This window comes from Octopus sinensis, linkage group LG27 (genome assembly GCF_006345805.1).
Source record: "Octopus sinensis linkage group LG27, ASM634580v1, whole genome shotgun sequence".
Lineage (NCBI taxonomy): Eukaryota > Metazoa > Mollusca > Cephalopoda > Octopoda > Octopodidae > Octopus > Octopus sinensis.
In genome coordinates, this window is record NC_043023.1 from 8,043,665 (window position 1) to 8,069,041 (window position 25,377).

Sequence of the window (25,377 nt, forward strand, 5' to 3'; positions counted from 1 at the left end):
CTTTGCACCATCCATAGACTTGGTCGTGGCACTCAGCAAGCTGTCCTGTAGGAATTTCCAGCTACTTCTATGTCCGACGTCTGTAGCTCGTCCTCCCTCTCACATCAAATTTCTTGATGAGGATGTCCCTAAAGCTCACCATGTGAAGGGTTCTTTAGCTTCCAAATCCTTCTTTCTGGCTGGTCTTTTTCTTGGAGACCTTCTGGCCTGAAGTCTAAAGTCACTAATGCCTGAAGCCTAAGTCACCCATGCTGAGGGATACATTCTTCAGCCGGGAGGGTTCTTTGTGTATTTAAGAGTGCCCTGCATCCCTGTCTGGTGAGATGAAGTCTATTTGGCTAGCGGAGTCTCCTGACTGATAAGTTATAAGGTTGGCAGTCAGGCTTCCGAAGTTAGTCGTTGCAGAGTAAAAGGTTACATGCATCCACAGAATTCCAGTAGTTTAGTTTCCCTCATCATTTCTGTGCCAATACCATGGCCACCGTGTACCCCAGTGAGATAACCCGATTCCCACCCAACATGCCCATTAAAGTCTCCACCACAAAGATGAGGTCCTTGCCACTAGTCTTTGAGGTAGCCTGTAGAAGGGTATCATAAAAGTGGTCCCTTCTGATCTTTGATAGCCCTGCATGTGGGGCAATAGCGAAGATAATCGTGGCTGTGCCACTATTAGAGGCAGCATGACCACATAACCAGTCCTCCATACTCTACCAAAGGTAATATCAAAAAATGGTCCCGGTGCGCGCACTCTTGTCCTAGTCTGTCGTGATTGGTCGATCCTTCAAACGACTTCCTAGCGCGAGTATGCAATTAACAGATGCGTGCAAAATAATACATGTATATAACGGCTGAATATATATCAATAAAATGGGTTTTTGTCTTAAACAAAGTAAATAAACGACTCAACAAAAGAAATTACTTAGTTTGTGTTATTTTCTTTTTAAAATATTACTAGACATGTTTGAGGTTTTTTTTAACAATAATTTTTTAAACAAGAAAATAAAACAAAAGTAAGTAATTTCTTTGTTGAGTCTTTTATTTACTTTGTTTAAGACAAAACCCATTTTATTTGATATATATTCAGCCGTTATATACATGTATATTTGCACGCATCTGTTAATTTGCATACTCGCGCTAGGAAGTCGTTGAAGGATTGACCAGTCACGACAGACTAGCACGAGTGCGCGCACCGGGACCATTCTTTTTTGAGTATTACCTTTGGTAAGTATGGAGGACTGGTTATGTGTTCTGCTGCCTCTAATTTTTATTCATCCCCTGCAATGCTTCTAGATTCTCACCAACATATGTAATGTTCTTGTCTTTACAAGCACCCCACACAGAGTGATTATATCATTCTACCCGGACACAACCTGTGAGGTGTTCAGAGGGTTTGCAGCTATTGATTCTACTGAGGAGATCCTCCCTGCTCACAAAGACGTGTGGTCGCCATTTCCGTGAGTGGTCATAACACCTGCGAGAGGAAAGAGAATAATTACCTTTGTCCCTTTTTTTAATGAAGGACTCATGAAATTGTAAGATGTATTTGGAGTCAAGATTTTGCTCCATGAGCCGACTCTACTTTTTGGGGTTTATACAATATTAATGTTGATGATAATAATAATAATATTTTGGCATAACTTCGGTATAAGTACCGGATACATTTCAAGAAAGTATTTTTGTTATATATATGTGGGGGCTTTGGGTTAGGGGTTGGAGAAAAGGGTTTCTGTTATATTCGGAAGTGTAAAGAAAGCCACTTCTGAATAAGCCCCCATATATATATTAAAAAAATACTTTCTTGGAAGTAAGTACCGGAAATGTAAAGAAAGCCACTTACGGTACCTATACCAAAGGATCGCCCTCTGCATTTTTTGTTTTATTTACCACGAAAGGATGAAAGTCGACCTCAGTGGAAGTCATACTTTGAAAGGAAAGACGTTTGGGCACCAACTCATGACAGACGAAATATAAAGAGGGACCTTCACTGTGGGCTAGCTAGCAAGCTGGTCTTCAGAGAAGGGACTCCTGGTTAGGTGGGAGGAGCATCTGGATGCTCAAATGATCGATCGTACTCGCCCTCACAGTGTGTACCTGATTGAAGAGAAATAAACAATGCACAGACACCCTCCCATTCCTGATTGCTTTTATCTCTAGTTTGGACAAAGCTATTCACGAACGAAATGCTGTTAAGCAATTAATCCGGCATCTTAGAGATTCTGCCAGTATTTAATATTGTAGCAAGTCAGGAAAGCATTTCAGTTGCACAGTTCTGCTATGTCATCTCCACTCATCAAGGGTGGGCACGTGGGCCTAGAGGCAATTTCAGTGCCCATGAAGAGAGTGGGAGTTTTAATTAGTTAGTGGAAACGCGGCAGACGAGTAACAATGCTTCTTTATCATTAACTCTGTGAGGCGCGTGGCTTAGTGGTTAGGGCATTCGGCTCATGATCGTAAGGTTGTGAGTTCGATTCCCGGCGACGCGTTGTCCTGGGGCAAGACACTTTATTTCACGTTGCCTCCAGTCCACTCAGCTGGCAAAAATGAGTTGTACTTGTATTTCAAGGGTCAGCCTTGTCACTCTCTGTGTCACGCTGATTTCCCCGAGAACTACGTTCAGGGTACACGTGTCCGTGGAATGCTCAGCATTTGCACGTTAATTTCACGAGCAAGCTGTTTTCCTTTGATCGTACAGCTGGGACCCTCGTCGTCGTAACCGGCGGAGTCTTTAGAGAACATTAACTCTGATCACCTGATAAACAGCCCATTTCACTAGTTATTGGTCAGTGATTTTGCAGTTTTTGTCTGAATACGGTAAGTTGACAACCGATGAAATAATACTACTAATAACAATGTAATTAATAGAATTCTGTGAACTTCTCGGTGTCACAAGTAATTATTCTAAGCGAAAACATAAAACTTTAGGGAAATATATTTTTCCTCGTCTTAAATAATAACTTTCAAACTGAAATGTTGGTTTGTTGTTTCTGAAAAACCTATTATCGGCTGTTCACGAATGAAATGCTGTAAGCAAATTCTGGATGGCAGCAAACTCACTACTCTGGTCATGTTATGTCCCTCTATTTTTCGTTTTGGCTAGCTCCATTCCCATTAGCTTCTAACTCCTTCCAACTCAATCTACTTATTCAAGCATCGACAGTCAAATGCTGACAATGGTAGTGATGTAAATTCTCCCTGTTGAATTACTTATGTGGGTCAACTATCCAGTTTTATTTAACTGCTTCTTTCTATTTGTCAGAATATCACATGTTGGTGTGAAGGAAATCTCTCCATGTGTCTTTGATATTCTCAGCACCTAAAGAAAACAGTATATTTATAAGGACATTCATGAATAAGTCTACCTCTGTATATATACAGTCTATACAAGGAACAGCGAATATTTTTTCTCTCTCTGGAATGTTTTGGAAAAACATTGCATTAAAAAATGTTATCTGAATGAAGTGACACAAAGTGAACAGAAATGTATTCATGGAATTGAAAAACACTTTTATCATTGTGAAGTGTATGATAAGTAATTCTCTCAAAATGAATAGTTTAAAACTGAATCAGAAATCTTGATAAAGAGGAAAAGTCATATCACTGTAATATCTGTGAAAAATCATTTTCTTACAGTAGTGACATTGTTAGACACAAACGTACACATACAGGAAAGAAGCCATATCATTGTGAGATCTGTGGTAAATCATTCTGTGAACGTAAAGTTTTAACTAACCATAAGAAGATTCATACTGGTGAAAAACCATATCAGTGTGAAATCTGTGGTAAATCATTCTCTTATAATAGTCATTTGGTTAGACACAAACTTACACATACAGGAGAGAAACCATATCATTGTGATAACTGTAGTAAATCATTCTCTCGTAATAGTCATTTGGTTACTCACAATCGCATTCATACAGGAGAGAAACCTTATCATTGTGATATCTGTGGTAAATCATTCTCTGAAAATTGTTACTTACGAAGACACAAACGTATTCATACAGGAGAGAAGCCATATTACTGTGAAATAAGTGTATGATAAGTAATTCTCTCAAAATGAATAGTTTAACTGAATCAGAAAATCTTGATAAAGAGGAAAAGTCATATCACTGTAATATCTGTGAAAATCATTTCTTACAGTAGTGACATTGTTAGACACAAACGTACACATACAGGAAAGAAGCCATCTCTTGTGAGATCTGTGGTAAATCATTCTGTGAACGTAAAGTTTTAACTAACCATAAGAAGATTCATACTGGTGAAAACCATATCAGTGTGAAATCTGTGGGTAAATCATTCTCTTATAATAGTCATTGGTTAGACACAAACTTACACATACAGGAGAGAAACCATATCATTGTGATAACTGTAGTAAATCATTCTCTCATAATAGTCATTTGGTTACTCACAATCGCATTCATACAGGAGAGAAACCTTATCATTGTGATATCTGTGGTAAATCATTCTCTGAAAATTGTTACTTACGAAGACACAAACGTATTCATACAGGAGAGAAGCCATATTACTGTGAAATCTGTGGTAAATCATTCTCTCAAAGCAGTACCTTGACTTTACACAAATGTACACATACGGGAGAGAAGCCATATCATTGTGATATCTGTGTTAAATCATTCTCTCAAAGCACTAACTTGACTGATCACATACGTACACATACTGGTGAGAAACCTTATCATTGTGATATCTGTGGTAAATCATTCTCTCAAAGCACTAACTTGACTGATCACATACGTACACATACTGGTGAGAAACCTTATCATTGTGATATCTGTGTTAAATCATTCTCTCAAAGCACTAACTTGACTGATCACATACGTACACATACTGGTGAGAAACCTTATCATTGTGATATCTGTGTTAAATCATTCTCTCAAAGGACTAACTTGACTGATCACATACGTACACATACTGGTGAGAAACCTTATCATTGTGATATCTGTGGTAAATCATTCTCTCAAAGCACTAACTTGACTGATCACATACGTACACATACTGGTGAGAAACCTTATCATTGTGATATCTGTGGTAAATCATTCTCTCAAAGCACTAACTTGACTGATCACATACGTACACATACTGGTGAGAAACCTTATCATTGTGATATCTGTGGTAAATCATTCTCTCAAAGCACTAACTTGACTGATCACATACGTACACATACTGGTGAGAAACCTTATCATTGTGATATCTGTGGTAAATCATTCTCTCAAAGCACTAACTTGACTGATCACATACGTACACATACTGGTGAGAAACCTTATCATTGTGATATCTGTGGTAAATCATTCTCTCAAAGCACTAACTTGACTGATCACATACGTACACATACTGGTGAGAAACCTTATCATTGTGATATCTGTGGTAAATCATTCTCTCAAAGCACTAACTTGACTGATCACATACGTACACGTACTGGTGAGAAACCTTATCATTGTGATATCTGTGTTAAATCATTCTCTCAAAGCACTAACTTGACTGATCACATACGTACACATACTGGTGAGAAACCTTATCATTGTGATATCTGTGTTAAATCATTCTCTCAAAGCACTAACTTGACTGATCACATACGTACACATACTGGTGAGAAACCTTATCATTGTGATATCTGTGTTAAATCATTCTCTCAAAGGACTAACTTGACTGATCACATACGTACACATACTGGTGAGAAACCTTATCATTGTGATATCTGTGGTAAATCATTCTCTCAAAGCACTAACTTGACTGATCACATACGTACACATACTGGTGAGAAACCTTATCATTGTGATATCTGTGGTAAATCATTCTCTCAAAGCACTAACTTGACTGATCACATACGTACACATACGGGAGAGAAGCCATATCATTGTGATATCTGTGTTAAATCATTCTCTCAAAGCACTAACTTGACTGATCACATACGTACACATACTGGTGAGAAACCTTATCATTGTGATATCTGTGTTAAATCATTCTCTCAAAGCACTAACTTGACTGATCACATACGTACACGTACTGGTGAGAAACCTTATCATTGTGATATCTGTGGTAAATCATTCTCTCAAAGCACTAACTTGACTGATCACATACGTACACATACTGGTGAGAAACCTTATCATTGTGATATCTGTGTTAAATCATTCTCTCGTAATAGTGACTTGGTTAAACACAAACGTACACATACTGGAGAGAAACCATATCGTTGTGATATCTGTGGTAAATCATTCTCTCATAATAGTGCCTTACAAAGACACAAACGTATTCATACAGGAGAGAAACCTCATCAGTGTGAAATCTGTGGTAAATCATTCTCTCGTAATAGTCATTTGGTTACTCACAATCGCAGTCATACTGGTGAGAAACCTTATCATTGTGATATCTGTGGTAAATCATTCTCTCAAAGCACTAACTTGACTGACCACATACGTACACATACTGGTGAGAAACCTTATCATTGTGATATCTGTGTTAAATCATTCTCTCAAAGCACTAACTTGACTGATCACATACGTACACATACTGGTGAGAAACCTTATCATTGTGATATCTGTGGTAAATCATTCTCTCAAAGCACTAACTTGACTGACCACATACGTACACATACTGGTGAGAAACCTTATCATTGTGATATCTGTGTTAAATCATTCTCTCAAAGCACTAACTTGACTGATCACATACGTACACATACTGGTGAGAAACCTTATCATTGTGATATCTGTGGTAAATCATTCTCTCAAAGCACTAACTTGACTGATCACATACGTACACATACTGGTGAGAAACCTTATCATTGTGATATCTGTGTTAAATCATTCTCTCAAAGCACTAACTTGACTGATCACATACGTACACATACTGGTGAGAAACCTTATCATTGTGATATCTGTGGTAAATCATTCTCTCAAAGCACTAACTTGACTGACCACATACGTACACATACTGGTGAGAAACCTTATCATTGTGATATCTGTGTTAAATCATTCTCTCAAAGGACTAACTTGACTGATCACATACGTACACATACTGGTGAGAAACCTTATCATTGTGATATCTGTGGTAAATCATTCTCTCAAAGCACTAACTTGACTGATCACATACGTACACATACTGGTGAGAAACCTTATCATTGTGATATCTGTGGTAAATCATTCTCTCAAAGCACTAACTTGACTGATCACTTACGTACACATACGGGAGAGAAGCCATATCATTGTGATATCTGTGTTAAATCATTCTCTCAAAGCACTAACTTGACTGATCACATACGTACACATACTGGTGAGAAACCTTATCATTGTGATATCTGTGTTAAATCATTCTCTCAAAGCACTAACTTGACTGATCACATACGTACACATACTGGTGAGAAACCTTATCATTGTGATATCTGTGGTAAATCATTCTCTCAAAGCACTAACTTGACTGATCACATACGTACACATACTGGTGAGAAACCTTATCATTGTGATATCTGTGTTAAATCATTCTCTCGTAATAGTGACTTGGTTAAACACAAACGTACACATACTGGAGAGAAACCATATCGTTGTGATATCTGTGGTAAATCATTCTCTCATAATAGTGCCTTACAAAGCCACAAACGTATTCATACAGGAGAGAAACCTTATCAGTGTGAAATCTGTGGTAAATCATTCTCTCTTAATAGTCATTTGGTTACTCACAATCGCATTCATACTGGTGAGAAACCTTATCATTGTGATATCTGTGGTAAATCATTCTCTCAAAGCACTAACTTGACTGACCACATACGTACACATACGGGAGAGAAACCTTATCACTGTGATATCTGTGGTAAATCATTCTCTCAAAGCACTCCCTTGAATGATCACATACGTACACATACAGGAGAGAAACCATATCACTGTGATATCTGTGGTAAATCATTCTCTCAAAGCACTAACTTGACTGACCACATACGTACACATACTGGTGAGAAACCTTATCATTGTGATATCTGTGTTAAATCATTCTCTCAAAGCACTAACTTGACTGATCACATACGTACACATACTGGTGAGAAACCTTATCATTGTGATATCTGTGGTAAATCATTCTCTCAAAGCACTAACTTGACTGATCACATACGTACACATACTGGTGAGAAACCTTATCATTGTGATATCTGTGTTAAATCATTCTCTCAAAGCACTAACTTGACTGATCACATACGTACACATACTGGTGAGAAACCTTATCATTGTGATATCTGTGGTAAATCATTCTCTCAAAGCACTAACTTGACTGACCACATACGTACACATACTGGTGAGAAACCTTATCATTGTGATATCTGTGTTAAATCATTCTCTCAAAGCACTAACTTGACTGATCACATACGTACACATACTGGTGAGAAACCTTATCATTGTGATATCTGTGGTAAATCATTCTCTCAAAGCACTAACTTGACTGACCACATACGTACACATACTGGTGAGAAACCTTATCATTGTGATATCTGTGTTAAATCATTCTCTCAAAGCACTAACTTGACTGATCACATACGTACACATACTGGTGAGAAACCTTATCATTGTGATATCTGTGGTAAATCATTCTCTCAAAGCACTAACTTGACTGATCACATACGTACACATACTGGTGAGAAACCTTATCATTGTGATATCTGTGTTAAATCATTCTCTCAAAGCACTAACTTGACTGATCACATACGTACACATACTGGTGAGAAACCTTATCATTGTGATATCTGTGGTAAATCATTCTCTCAAAGCACTAACTTGACTGATCACATACGTACACATACTGGTGAGAAACCTTATCATTGTGATATCTGTGTTAAATCATTCTCTCAAAGCACTAACTTGACTGATCACATACGTACACATACTGGTGAGAAACCTTATCATTGTGATATCTGTGGTAAATCATTCTCTCAAAGCACTAACTTGACTGATCACATACGTACACATACTGGTGAGAAACCTTATCATTGTGATATCTGTGGTAAATCATTCTCTCAAAGCACTAACTTGACTGACCACATACGTACACATACTGGTGAGAAACCTTATCATTGTGATATCTGTGTTAAATCATTCTCTCAAAGCACTAACTTGACTGATCACATACGTACACATACTGGTGAGAAACCTTATCATTGTGATATCTGTGGTAAATCATTCTCTCAAAGCACTAACTTGACTGACCACATACGTACACATACTGGTGAGAAACCTTATCATTGTGATATCTGTGTTAAATCATTCTCTCAAAGCACTAACTTGACTGATCACATACGTACACATACTGGTGAGAAACCTTATCATTGTGATATCTGTGGTAAATCATTCTCTCAAAGCACTAACTTGACTGACCACATACGTACACATACTGGTGAGAAACCTTATCACTGTGATATCTGTGTTAAATCATTCTCTCAAAGCACTAACTAGACTGATCACATACGTACACATACTGGTGAGAAACCTTATCATTGTGATATCTGTGTTAAATCATTCTCTCAAAGCACTAACTTGACTGATCACATACGTACACATACTGGTGAGAAACCTTATCATTGTGATATCTGTGTTAAATCATTCTCTCAAAGCACTAACTTGACTGATCACATACGTACACATACTGGTGAGAAACCTTATCATTGTGATATCTGTGTTAAATCATTCTCTCAAAGCACTAACTTGACTGATCACATACGTACACATACTGGTGAGAAACCTTATCATTGTGATATCTGTGTTAAATCATTCTCTCAAAGCACTAACTTGACTGATCACATACGTACACATACTGGTGAGAAACCTTATCATTGTGATATCTGTGTTAAATCATTCTCTCAAAGCACTAACTTGACTGATCACATACGTACACATACTGGTGAGAAACCTTATCATTGTGATATCTGTGTTAAATCATTCTCTCAAAGCACTAACTTGACTGATCACATACGTACACATACTGGTGAGAAACCTTATCATTGTGATATCTGTGTTAAATCATTCTCTCAAAGCACTAACTTGACTGATCACATACGTACACATACTGGTGAGAAACCTTATCATTGTGATATCTGTGTTAAATCATTCTCTCAAAGCACTAACTTGACTGATCACATACGTACACATACTGGTGAGAAACCTTATCATTGTGATATCTGTGTTAAATCATTCTCTCAAAGCACTAACTTGACTGATCACATACGTACACATACTGGTGAGAAACCTTATCATTGTGATATCTGTGTTAAATCATTCTCTCAAAGCACTAACTTGACTGATCACATACGTACACATACTGGTGAGAAACCTTATCATTGTGATATCTGTGTTAAATCATTCTCTCAAAGCACTAACTTGACTGATCACATACGTACACATACTGGTGAGAAACCTTATCATTGTGATATCTGTGTTAAATCATTCTCTCAAAGCACTAACTTGACTGACCACATACGTACACATACTGGTGAGAAACCTTATCATTGTGATATCTGTGTTAAATCATTCTCTCAAAGCACTAACTTGACTGATCACATACGTACACATACTGGTGAGAAACCTTATCATTGTGATATCTGTGTTAAATCATTCTCTCAAAGCACTAACTTGACTGATCACATACGTACACATACTGGTGAGAAACCTTATCATTGTGATATCTGTGTTAAATCATTCTCTCAAAGCACTAACTTGACTGATCACATACGTACACATACTGGTGAGAAACCTTATCATTGTGATATCTGTGTTAAATCATTCTCTCAAAGCACTAACTTGACTGACCACATACGTACACATACTGGTGAGAAACCTTATCATTGTGATATCTGTGTTAAATCATTCTCTCAAAGCACTAACTTGACTGATCACATACGTACACATACTGGTGAGAAACCTTATCATTGTGATATCTGTGTTAAATCATTCTCTCAAAGCACTAACTTGACTGATCACATACGTACACATACTGGTGAGAAACCTTATCATTGTGATATCTGTGGTAAATCATTCTCTCAAAGCACTAACTTGACTGATCACATACGTACACATACTGGTGAGAAACCTTATCATTGTGATATCTGTGTTAAATCATTCTCTCAAAGCACTAACTTGACTGATCACATACGTACACATACTGGTGAGAAACCTTATCATTGTGATATCTGTGTTAAATCATTCTCTCAAAGCACTAACTTGACTGATCACATACGTACACATACTGGTGAGAAACCTTATCATTGTGATATCTGTGTTAAATCATTCTCTCAAAGCACTAACTTGACTGATCACATACGTACACATACTGGTGAGAAACCTTATCATTGTGATATCTGTGTTAAATCATTCTCTCAAAGCACTAACTTGACTGACCACATACGTACACATACTGGTGAGAAACCTTATCATTGTGATATCTGTGTTAAATCATTCTCTCAAAGCACTAACTTGACTGATCACATACGTACACATACTGGTGAGAAACCTTATCATTGTGATATCTGTGTTAAATCATTCTCTCAAAGCACTAACTTGACTGATCACATACGTACACATACTGGTGAGAAACCTTATCATTGTGATATCTGTGGTAAATCATTCTCTCAAAGCACTAACTTGACTGATCACATACGTACACATACTGGTGAGAAACCTTATCATTGTGATATCTGTGTTAAATCATTCTCTCAAAGCACTAACTTGACTGATCACATACGTACACATACTGGTGAGAAACCTTATCATTGTGATATCTGTGTTAAATCATTCTCTCAAAGCACTAACTTGACTGATCACATACGTACACATACTGGTGAGAAACCTTATCATTGTGATATCTGTGGTAAATCATTCTCTCAAAGCACTAACTTGACTGACCACATACGTACACATACTGGTGAGAAACCTTATCATTGTGATATCTGTGTTAAATCATTCTCTCAAAGCACTAACTTGACTGATCACATACGTACACGTACTGGTGAGAAACCTTATCATTGTGATATCTGTGGTAAATCATTCTCTCAAAGCACTAACTTGACTGACCACATACGTACACATACTGGTGAGAAACCTTATCATTGTGATATCTGTGTTAAATCATTCTCTCAAAGCACTAACTTGACTGACCACATACGTACACATACTGGTGAGAAACCTTATCATTGTGATATCTGTGTTAAATCATTCTCTCAAAGCACTAACTTGACTGACCACATACGTACACATACTGGTGAGAAACCTTATCATTGTGATATCTGTGTTAAATCATTCTCTCAAAGCACTAACTTGACTGATCACATACGTACACATACTGGTGAGAAACCTTATCATTGTGATATCTGTGGTAAATCATTCTCTCAAAGCACTAACTTGACTGATCACATACGTACACATACTGGTGAGAAACCTTATCATTGTGATATCTGTGTTAAATCATTCTCTCAAAGCACTAACTTGACTGATCACATACGTACACATACTGGTGAGAAACCTTATCATTGTGATATCTGTGTTAAATCATTCTCTCAAAGCACTAACTTGACTGATCACATACGTACACATACTGGTGAGAAACCTTATCACTGTGATATCTGTGTTAAATCATTCTCTCAAAGCACTAACTTGACTGATCACATACGTACACATACTGGTGAGAAACCTTATCATTGTGATATCTGTGTTAAATCATTCTCTCAAAGCACTAACTTGACTGATCACATACGTACACATACTGGTGAGAAACCTTATCATTGTGATATCTGTGTTAAATCATTCTCTCAAAGCACTAACTTGACTGATCACATACGTACACATACTGGTGAGAAACCTTATCATTGTGATATCTGTGTTAAATCATTCTCTCAAAGCACTAACTTGACTGACCACATACGTACACATACTGGTGAGAAACCTTATCATTGTGATATCTGTGGTAAATCATTCTCTTGTAAAAGTCATTTGGTTGATCACATACGTACACATACTGGTGAGAAACCTTATCACTGTGATATCTGTGTTAAATCATTCTCTCAAAGCACTAACTTGACTGATCACATACGTACACATACTGGTGAGAAACCTTATCACTGTTATATCTGTGTTAAATCATTCTCTCAAAGCACTAACTTGACTGATCACATACGTACACATACTGGTGAGAAACCTTATCATTGTGATATCTGTGTTAAATCATTCTCTCAAAGCACTAACTTGACTGACCACATACGTACACATACTGGTGAGAAACCTTATCATTGTGATATCTGTGTTAAATCATTCTCTCAAAGCACTAACTTGACTGATCACATACGTACACATACTGGTGAGAAACCTTATCATTGTGATATCTGTGTTAAATCATTCTCTCAAAGCACTAACTTGACTGACCACATACGTACACATACTGGTGAGAAACCTTATCATTGTGATATCTGTGGTAAATCATTCTCTAAAAGTCATTTGGTTGATCACATACGTACACATACTGGTGAGAAACCTTATCACTGTGATATCTGTGTTAAATCATTCTCTCAAAGCACTAACTTGACTGATCACATACGTACACATACTGGTGAGAAACCTTATCACTGTGATATCTGTGTTAAATCATTCTCTCAAAGAACTAACTTGACTGATCACATACGTACACATACTGGTGAGAAAACTTATCACTGTGATATCTGTGTTAAATCATTCTCTCAAAGCACTAACTTGACTGATCACATACGTACACATACTGGTGAGAAACCTTATCATTGTGATATCTGTGTTAAATCATTCTCTCAAAGCACTAACTTGACTGATCACATACGTACACATACTGGTGAGAAACCTTATCATTGTGATATCTGTGTTAAATCATTCTCTCAAAGCACTAACTTGACTGATCACATACGTACACATACTGGTGAGAAACCTTATCATTGTGATATCTGTGTTAAATCATTCTCTCAAAGCACTAACTTGACTGATCACATACGTACACATACTGGTGAGAAACCTTATCATTGTGATATCTGTGGTAAATCATTCTCTCAAAGCACTAACTTGACTGATCACATACGTACACATACTGGTGAGAAACCTTATCATTGTGATATCTGTGGTAAATCATTCTCTCAAAGCACTAACTTGACTGATCACATACGTACACATACTGGTGAGAAACCTTATCATTGTGATATCTGTGGTAAATCATTCTCTCAAAGCACTAACTTGACTGATCACATACGTACACATACTGGTGAGAAACCTTATCATTGTGATATCTGTGTTAAATCATTCTCTCAAAGCACTAACTTGACTGATCACATACGTACACATACTGGTGAGAAACCTTATCATTGTGATATCTGTGTTAAATCATTCTCTCAAAGCACTAACTTGACTGATCACATACGTACACATACTGGTGAGAAACCTTATCATTGTGATATCTGTGTTAAATCATTCTCTCAAAGGACTAACTTGACTGATCACATACGTACACATACTGGTGAGAAACCTTATCATTGTGATATCTGTGGTAAATCATTCTCTCAAAGCACTAACTTGACTGATCACATACGTACACATACTGGTGAGAAACCTTATCATTGTGATATCTGTGGTAAATCATTCTCTCAAAGCACTAACTTGACTGATCACATACGTACACATACGGGAGAGAACCATATCATTGTGATATCTGTGTTAAATCATTCTCTCAAAGCACTAACTTGACTGATCACATACGTACACATACTGGTGAGAAACCTTATCATTGTGATATCTGTGTTAAATCATTCTCTCAAAGCACTAACTTGACTGATCACATACGTACACATACTGGTGAGAAACCTTATCATTGTGATATCTGTGGTAAATCATTCTCTCAAAGCACTAACTTGACTGATCACATACGTACACATACTGGTGAGAAACCTTATCATTGTGATATCTGTGTTAAATCATTCTCTCAATAGTGACTTGGTTAAACACAAACGTACACATACTGGAGAGAAACCATATCGTTGTGATATCTGTGGTAAATCATTCTCTCATAATAGTGCCTTACAAAGACACAAACGTATTCATACAGGAGAGAAACCTTATCATTGTGAATCTGTGGTAAATCATTCTCTCGTAATAGTCATTTGGTTACTCACAATCGCAGTCATACTGGTGAGAAACCTTATCATTGTGATATCTGTGGTAAATCATTCTCTCAAAGCACTAACTTGACTGACCACATACGTACACATACTGGTGAGAAACCTTATCATTGTGATATCTGTGTTAAATCATTCTCTCAAAGCACTAACTTGACTGATCACATACGTACACATACTGGTGAGAAACCTTATCATTGTGATATCTGTGGTAAATCATTCTCTCAAAGCACTAACTTGACTGACCACATACGTACACATACTGGTGAGAAACCTTATCATTGTGATATCTGTGTTAAATCATTCTCTCAAAGCACTAACTTGACTGATCACATACGTACACATACTGGTGAGAAACCTTATCATTGTGATATCTGTGGTAAATCATTCTCTCAAAGCACTAACTTGACTGACCACATACGTACACATACTGGTGAGAAACCTTATCACTGTGATATCTGTGTTAAATCATTCTCTCAAAGCACTAACTTGACTGATCACATACGTACACATACGGGAGAGAAGCCATATCATTGTGATATCTGTGTTAAATCATTCTCTCAAAGCACTAACTTGACTGATCACATACGTACACATACTGGTGAGAAACCTTATCATTGTGATATCTGTGTTAAATCATTCTCTCAAAGCACTAACTTGACTGATCACATACGTACACATACTGGTGAGAAACCTTATCATTGTGATATCTGTGGTAAATCATTCTCTCAAAGCACTAACTTGACTGATCACATACGTACACATACTGGTGAGAAACCTTATCATTGTGATATCTGTGTTAAATCATTCTCTCGTAATAGTGACTTGTTAAACACAAACGTACACATACTGGAGAGAAACCATATCATTGTGATATCTGTGGTAAATCATTCTCTCATAATAGTGCCTTACAAAGACACAAACGTATTCATACAGGAGAGAAACCTCATCATTGTGAAATCTGTGGTAAATCATTCTCTCGTAATAGTCATTTGGTTACTCACAATCGCAGTCATACTGGTGAGAAACCTTATCATTGTGATATCTGTGGTAAATCATTCTCTCAAAGCACTAACTTGACTGACCACATACGTACACATACTGGTGAGAAACCTTATCATTGTGATATCTGTGTTAAATCATTCTCTCAAAGCACTAACTTGACTGATCACATACGTACACATACTGGTGAGAAACCTTATCATTGTGATATCTGTGGTAAATCATTCTCTCAAAGCACTAACTTGACTGACCACATACGTACACATACTGGTGAGAAACCTTATCATTGTGATATCTGTGTTAAATCATTCTCTCAAAGCACTAACTTGACTGATCACATACGTACACATACTGGTGAGAAACCTTATCATTGTGATATCTGTGGTAAATCATTCTCTCAAAGCACTAACTTGACTGATCACATACGTACACATACTGGTGAGAAACCTTATCATTGTGATATCTGTGTTAAATCATTCTCTCAAAGCACTAACTTGACTGATCACATACGTACACATACTGGTGAGAAACCTTATCATTGTGATATCTGTGGTAAATCATTCTCTCAAAGCACTAACTTGACTGACCACATACGTACACATACTGGTGAGAAACCTTATCATTGTGATATCTGTGTTAAATCATTCTCTCAAAGCACTAACTTGACTGATCACATACGTACACATACTGGTGAGAAACCTTATCATTGTGATATCTGTGGTAAATCATTCTCTCAAAGCACTAACTTGACTGACCACATACGTACACATACTGGTGAGAAACCTTATCATTGTGATATCTGTGTTAAATCATTCTCTCAAAGCACTAACTTGACTGATCACATACGTACACATACTGGTGAGAAACCTTATCATTGTGATATCTGTGGTAAATCATTCTCTCAAAGCACTAACTTGACTGATCACATACGTACACATACTGGTGAGAAACCTTATCATTGTGATATCTGTGTTAAATCATTCTCTCAAAGCACTAACTTGACTGATCACATACGTACACATACTGGTGAGAAACCTTATCATTGTGATATCTGTGGTTAAATCATTCTCTCAAAGCACTAACTTGACTGATCACATACGTACACATACTGGTGAGAAACCTTATCATTGTGATATCTGTGTTAAATCATTCTCTCAAAGCACTAACTTGACTGATCACATACGTACACATACTGGTGAGAAACCTTATCATTGTGATATCTGTGGTAAATCATTCTCTCAAAGCACTAACTTGACTGATCACATACGTACACATACTGGTGAGAAACCTTATCATTGTGATATCTGTGGTAAATCATTCTCTCAAAGCACTAACTTGACTGATCACATACGTACACATACTGGTGAGAAACCTTATCATTGTGATATCTGTGTTAAATCATTCTCTCAAAGCACTAACTTGACTGATCACATACGTACACATACTGGTGAGAAACCTTATCATTGTGATATCTGTGGTAAATCATTCTCTCAAAGCACTAACTTGACTGACCACATACGTACACATACTGGTGAGAAACCTTATCATTGTGATATCTGTGTTAAATCATTCTCTCAAAGCACTAACTTGACTGATCACATACGTACACATACTGGTGAGAAACCTTATCATTGTGATATCTGTGGTAAATCATTCTCTCAAAGCACTAACTTGACTGATCACATACGTACACATACTGGTGAGAAACCTTATCACTGTGATATCTGTGTTAAATCATTCTCTCAAAGCACTAACTTGACTGATCACATACGTACACATACTGGTGAGAAACCTTATCATTGTGATATCTGTGTTAAATCATTCTCTCAAAGCACTAACTTGACTGATCACATACGTACACATACTGGTGAGAAACCTTATCATTGTGATATCTGTGTTAAATCATTCTCTCAAAGCACTAACTTGACTGATCACATACGTACACATACTGGTGAGAAACCTTATCATTGTGATATCTGTGTTAAATCATTCTCTCAAAGCACTAACTTGACTGATCACATACGTACACATACTGGTGAGAAACCTTATCATTGTGATATCTGTGTTAAATCATTCTCTCAAAGCACTAACTTGACTGATCACATACGTACACATACTGGTGAGAAACCTTATCATTGTGATATCTGTGTTAAATCATTCTCTCAAAGCACTAACTTGACTGATCACATACGTACACATACTGGTGAGAAACCTTATCATTGTGATATCTGTGTTAAATCATTCTCTCAAAGCACTAACTTGACTGATCACATACGTACACATACTGGTGAGAAACCTTATCATTGTGATATCTGTGTTAAATCATTCTCTCAAAGCACTAACTTGACTGATCACATACGTACACATACTGGTGAGAAACCTTATCATTGTGATATCTGTGTTAAATCATTCTCTCAAAGCACTAACTTGACTGATCACATACGTACACATACTGGTGAGAAACCTTATCATTGTGATATCTGTGTTAAATCATTCTCTCAAAGCACTAACTTGACTGATCACATACGTACACATACTGGTGAGAAACCTTATCATTGTGATATCTGTGTTAAATCATTCTCTCAAAGCACTAACTTGACTGATCACATACGTACACATACTGGTGAGAAACCTTATCATTGTGATATCTGTGTTAAATCATTCTCTCAAAGCACTAACTTGACTGATCACATACGTACACATACTGGTGAGAAACCTTATCATTGTGATATCTGTGTTAAATCATTCTCTCAAAGCACTAACTTGACTGATCACATACGTACACATACTGGTGAGAAACCTTATCATTGTGATATCTGTGTTAAATCATTCTCTCAAAGCACTAACTTGACTGATCACATACGTACACATACTGGTGAGAAACCTTATCATTGTGATATCTGTGTTAAATCATTCTCTCAAAGCACTAACTTGACTGATCACATACGTACACATACTGGTGAGAAACCTTATCATTGTGATATCTGTGTTAAATCATTCTCTCAAAGCACTAACTTGACTGATCACATACGTACACATACTGGTGAGAAACCTTATCATTGTGATATCTGTGTTAAATCATTCTCTCAAAGCACTAACTTGACTGATCACATACGTACACATACTGGTGAGAAACCTTATCATTGTGATATCTGTGTTAAATCATTCTCTCAAAGCACTAACTTGACTGATCACATACGTACACATACTGGTGAGAAACCTTATCATTGTGATATCTGTGTTAAATCATTCTCTCAAAGCACTAACTTGACTGATCACATACGTACACATACTGGTGAGAAACCTTATCATTGTGATATCTGTGGTAAATCATTCTCTCAAAGCACTAACTTGACTGATCACATACGTACACATACTGGTGAGAAACCTTATCATTGTGATATCTGTGTAAATCATTCTCTCAAAGCACTAACTTGACTGATCACATACGTACACATACTGGTGAGAAACCTTATCATTGTGATATCTGTGTTAAATCATTCTCTCAAAGCACTAACTTGACTGATCACATACGTACACATACTGGTGAGAAACCTTATCATTGTGATATCTGTGTTAAATCATTCTCTCAAAGCACTAACTTGACTGATCACATACGTACACATACTGGTGAGAAACCTTATCATTGTGATATCTGTGTTAAATCATTCTCTCAAAGCACTAACTTGACTGATCACATACGTACACATACTGGTGAGAAACCTTATCATTGTGATATCTGTGTTAAATCATTCTCTCAAAGCACTAACTTGACTGATCACATACGTACACATACTGGTGAGAAACCTTATCATTGTGATATCTGTGTTAAATCATTCTCTCAAAGCACTAACTTGACTGATCACATACGTACACATACTGGTGAGAAACCTTATCATTGTGATATCTGTGGTAAATCATTCTCTCAAAGCACTAACTTGACTGATCACATACGTACACATACTGGTGAGAAACCTTATCATTGTGATATCTGTGTTAAATCATTCTCTCAAAGCACTAACTTGACTGATCACATACGTACACATACTGGTGAGAAACCTTATCATTGTGATATCTGTGTTAAATCATTCTCTCAAAGCACTAACTTGACTGATCACATACGTACACATACTGGTGAGAAACCTTATCATTGTGATATCTGTGTAAATCATTCTCTCAAAGCACTAACTTGACTGATCACATACGTACACATACTGGTGAGAAACCTTATCATTGTGATATCTGTGTTAAATCATTCTCTCAAAGCACTAACTTGACTGATCACATACGTACACATACTGGTGAGAAACCTTATCATTGTGATATCTGTGGTAAATCATTCTCTCAAAGCACTAACTTGACTGATCACATACGTACACATACTGGTGAGAAACCTTATCATTGTGATATCTGTGTTAAATCATTCTCTCAAAGCACTAACTTGACTGACCACATACGTACACATACTGGTGAGAAACCTTATCATTGTGATATCTGTGTTAAATCATTCTCTCAAAGCACTAACTTGACTGACCACATACGTACACATACTGGTGAGAAACCTTATCATTGTGATATCTGTGTTAAATCATTCTCTCAAAGCACTAACTTGACTGATCACATACGTACACATACTGGTGAGAAACCTTATCATTGTGATATCTGTGGTTAAATCATTCTCTCAAAGCACTAACTTGACTGATCACATACGTACACATACTGGTGAGAAACCTTATCATTGTGATATCTGTGTTAAATCATTCTCTCAAAGCACTAACTTGACTGATCACATACGTACACATACTGGTGAGAAACCTTATCATTGTGATATCTGTGTTAAATCATTCTCTCAAAGCACTAACTTGACTGATCACATACGTACACATACTGGTGAGAAACCTTATCATTGTGATATCTGTGTTAAATCATTCTCTCAAAGCACTAACTTGACTGATCACATACGTACACATACTGGTGAGAAACCTTATCATTGTGATATCTGTGTTAAATCATTCTCTCAAAGCACTAACTTGACTGATCACATACGTACACATACTGGTGAGAAACCTTATCATTGTGATATCTGTGTTAAATCATTCTCTCAAAGCACTAACTTGACTGATCACATACGTACACATACTGGTGAGAAACCTTATCATTGTGATATCTGTGTTAAATCATTCTCTCAAAGCACTAACTTGACTGATCACATACGTACACATACTGGTGAGAAACCTTATCATTGTGATATCTGTGGTAAATCATTCTCTCAAAGCACTAACTTGACTGATCACATACGTACACATACTGGTGAGAAACCTTATCATTGTGATATCTGTGTTAAATCATTCTCTCAAAGCACTAACTTGACTGATCACATACGTACACATACTGGTGAGAAACCTTATCATTGTGATATCTGTGTTAAATCATTCTCTCAAAGCACTAACTTGACTGATCACATACGTACACATACTGGTGAGAAACCTTATCATTGTGATATCTGTGTTAAATCATTCTCTCAAAGCACTAACTTGACTGATCACATACGTACACATACTGGTGAGAAACCTTATCATTGTGATATCTGTGTTAAATCATTCTCTCAAAGCACTAACTTGACTGATCACATACGTACACATACTGGTGAGAAACCTTATCATTGTGATATCTGTGTTAAATCATTCTCTCAAAGCACTAACTTGACTGATCACATACGTACACATACTGGTGAGAAACCTTATCATTGTGATATCTGTGGTAAATCATTCTCTCAAAGCACTAACTTGACTGATCACATACGTACACATACTGGTGAGAAACCTTATCATTGTGATATCTGTGTTAAATCATTCTCTCAAAGCACTAACTTGACTGATCACATACGTACACATACTGGTGAGAAACCTTATCATTGTGATATCTGTGTTAAATCATTCTCTCAAAGCACTAACTTGACTGATCACATACGTACACATACTGGTGAGAAACCTTATCATTGTGATATCTGTGTTAAATCATTCTCTCAAAGCACTAACTTGACTGATCACATACGTACACATACTGGTGAGAAACCTTATCATTGTGATATCTGTGTTAAATCATTCTCTCAAAGCACTAACTTGACTGATCACATACGTACACATACTGGTGAGAAACCTTATCATTGTGATATCTGTGTTAAATCATTCTCTCAAAGCACTAACTTGACTGATCACATACGTACACATACTGGTGAGAAACCTTATCATTGTGATATCTGTGTTAAATCATTCTCTCAAAGCACTAACTTGACTGATCACATACGTACACATACTGGTGAGAAACCTTATCATTGTGATATCTGTGTTAAATCATTCTCTCAAAGCACTAACTTGACTGATCACATACGTACACATACTGGTGAGAAACCTTATCATTGTGATATCTGTGTTAAATCATTCTCTCAAAGCACTAACTTGACTGATCACATACGTACACATACTGGTGAGAAACCTTATCATTGTGATATCTGTGTTAAATCATTCTCTCAAAGCACTAACTTGACTGATCACATACGTACACATACTGGTGAGAAACCTTATCATTGTGATATCTGTGTTAAATCATTCTCTCAAAGCACTAACTTGACTGATCACATACGTACACATACTGGTGAGAAACCTTATCATTGTGATATCTGTGTTAAATCATTCTCTCAAAGCACTAACTTGACTGATCACATACGTACACATACTGGTGAGAAACCTTATCATTGTGATATCTGTGTTAAATCATTCTCTCAAAGCACTAACTTGACTGATCACATACGTACACATACTGGTGAGAAACCTTATCATTGTGATATCTGTGTTAAATCATTCTCTCAAAGCACTAACTTGACTGATCACATACGTACACATACTGGTGAGAAACCTTATCATTGTGATATCTGTGTTAAATCATTCTCTCAAAGCACTAACTTGACTGATCACATACGTACACATACTGGTGAGAAACCTTATCATTGTGATATCTGTGGTTAAATCATTCTCTCAAAGCACTAACTTGACTGATCACATACGTACACATACTGGTGAGAAACCTTATCATTGTGATATCTGTGTTAAATCATTCTCTCAAAGCACTAACTTGACTGATCACATACGTACACATACTGGTGAGAAACCTTATCATTGTGATATCTGTGTTAAATCATTCTCTCAAAGCACTAACTTGACTGATCACATACGTACACATACTGGTGAGAAACCTTATCATTGTGATATCTGTGTTAAATCATTCTCTCAAAGCACTAACTTGACTGATCACATACGTACACATACTGGTGAGAAACCTTATCATTGTGATATCTGTGTTAAATCATTCTCTCAAAGCACTAACTTGACTGATCACATACGTACACATACTGGTGAGAAACCTTATCATTGTGATATCTGTGTTAAATCATTCTCTCAAAGCACTAACTTGACTGATCACATACGTACACATACTGGTGAGAAACCTTATCATTGTGATATCTGTGTTAAATCATTCTCTCAAAGCACTAACTTGACTGATCACATACGTACACATACTGGTGAGAAACCTTATCATTGTGATATCTGTGGTAAATCATTCTCTCAAAGCACTAACTTGACTGATCACATACGTACACATACTGGTGAGAAACCTTATCATTGTGATATCTGTGTTAAATCATTCTCTCAAAGCACTAACTTGACTGATCACATACGTACACATACTGGTGAGAAACCTTATCATTGTGATATCTGTGTTAAATCATTCTCTCAAAGCACTAACTTGACTGATCACATACGTACACATACTGGTGAGAAACCTTATCATTGTGATATCTGTGTAAATCATTCTCTCAAAGCACTAACTTGACTGATCACATACGTACACATACTGGTGAGAAACCTTATCATTGTGATATCTGTGTTAAATCATTCTCTCAAAGCACTAACTTGACTGATCACATACGTACACATACTGGTGAGAAACCTTATCATTGTGATATCTGTGTTAAATCATTCTCTCAAAGCACTAACTTGACTGATCACATACGTACACATACTGGTGAGAAACCTTATCATTGTGATATCTGTGTAAATCATTCTCTCAAAGCACTAACTTGACTGATCACATACGTACACATACTGGTGAGAAACCTTATCATTGTGATATCTGTGTTAAATCATTCTCTCAAAGCACTAACTTGACTGACCACATACGTACACATACTGGTGAGAAACCTTATCATTGTGATATCTGTGTTAAATCATTCTCTCAAAGCACTAACTTGACTGATCACATACGTACACATACTGGTGAGAAACCTTATCATTGTGATATCTGTGTTAAATCATTCTCTCAAAGCACTAACTTGACTGATCACATACGTACACATACTGGTGAGAAACCTTATCATTGTGATATCTGTGTAAATCATTCTCTCAAAGCACTAACTTGACTGATCACATACGTACACATACTGGTGAGAAACCTTATCATTGTGATATCTGTGTTAAATCATTCTCTCAAAGCACTAACTTGACTGATCACATACGTACACATACTGGTGAGAAACCTTATCATTGTGATATCTGTGGTAAATCATTCTCTCAAAGCACTAACTTGACTGATCACATACGTACACATACTGGTGAGAAACCTTATCATTGTGATATCTGTGTTAAATCATTCTCTCAAAGCACTAACTTGACTGATCACATACGTACACATACTGGTGAGAAACCTTATCATTGTGATATCTGTGTTAAATCATTCTCTCAAAGCACTAACTTGACTGATCACATACGTACACATACTGGTGAGAAACCTTATCATTGTGATATCTGTGTTAAATCATTCTCTCAAAGCACTAACTTGACTGATCACATACGTACACATACTGGTGAGAAACCTTATCATTGTGATATCTGTGTTAAATCATTCTCTCAAAGCACTAACTTGACTGACCACATACGTACACATACTGGTGAGAAACCTTATCATTGTGATATCTGTGGTAAATCATTCTCTCAAAGCACTAACTTGACTGATCACATACGTACACATACTGGTGAGAAACCTTATCACTGTGATATCTGTGTTAAATCATTCTCTCAAAGCACTAACTTGACTGATCACATACGTACACATACTGGTGAGAAACCTTATCATTGTGATATCTGTGTTAAATCATTCTCTCAAAG

General features: G+C 36.7%; 3 protein-coding genes and 1 pseudogene across 3 annotated transcripts in view; all 4 read left to right on the plus strand.

Moving 5' to 3' along the window:
• Positions 1 to 25,377, plus strand: part of LOC115225502 (E3 ubiquitin-protein ligase MIB2-like) — a 233,569-nt gene that overhangs the window by 34,672 nt on the left and 173,520 nt on the right. The window lies entirely within an intron of this gene.
• On the plus strand, positions 15,009 to 17,139 carry LOC115225086 (annotated as a pseudogene).
• On the plus strand, positions 17,258 to 17,728 carry LOC118768267 (zinc finger protein 239-like; the record flags this gene model as incomplete). The annotated part of the gene is made up of 1 exon (XM_036514401.1): positions 17,258 to 17,728. A coding segment is annotated over one exon (471 nt), but the record flags the coding sequence as incomplete, so codon positions are not given.
• LOC118768266 (zinc finger protein 2 homolog) lies at positions 20,080 to 20,750 on the plus strand (the record flags this gene model as incomplete). The annotated part of the gene is made up of 2 exons (XM_036514400.1): positions 20,080 to 20,236; positions 20,320 to 20,750. Coding segments are annotated over 2 exons (588 nt in total), but the record flags the coding sequence as incomplete, so codon positions are not given.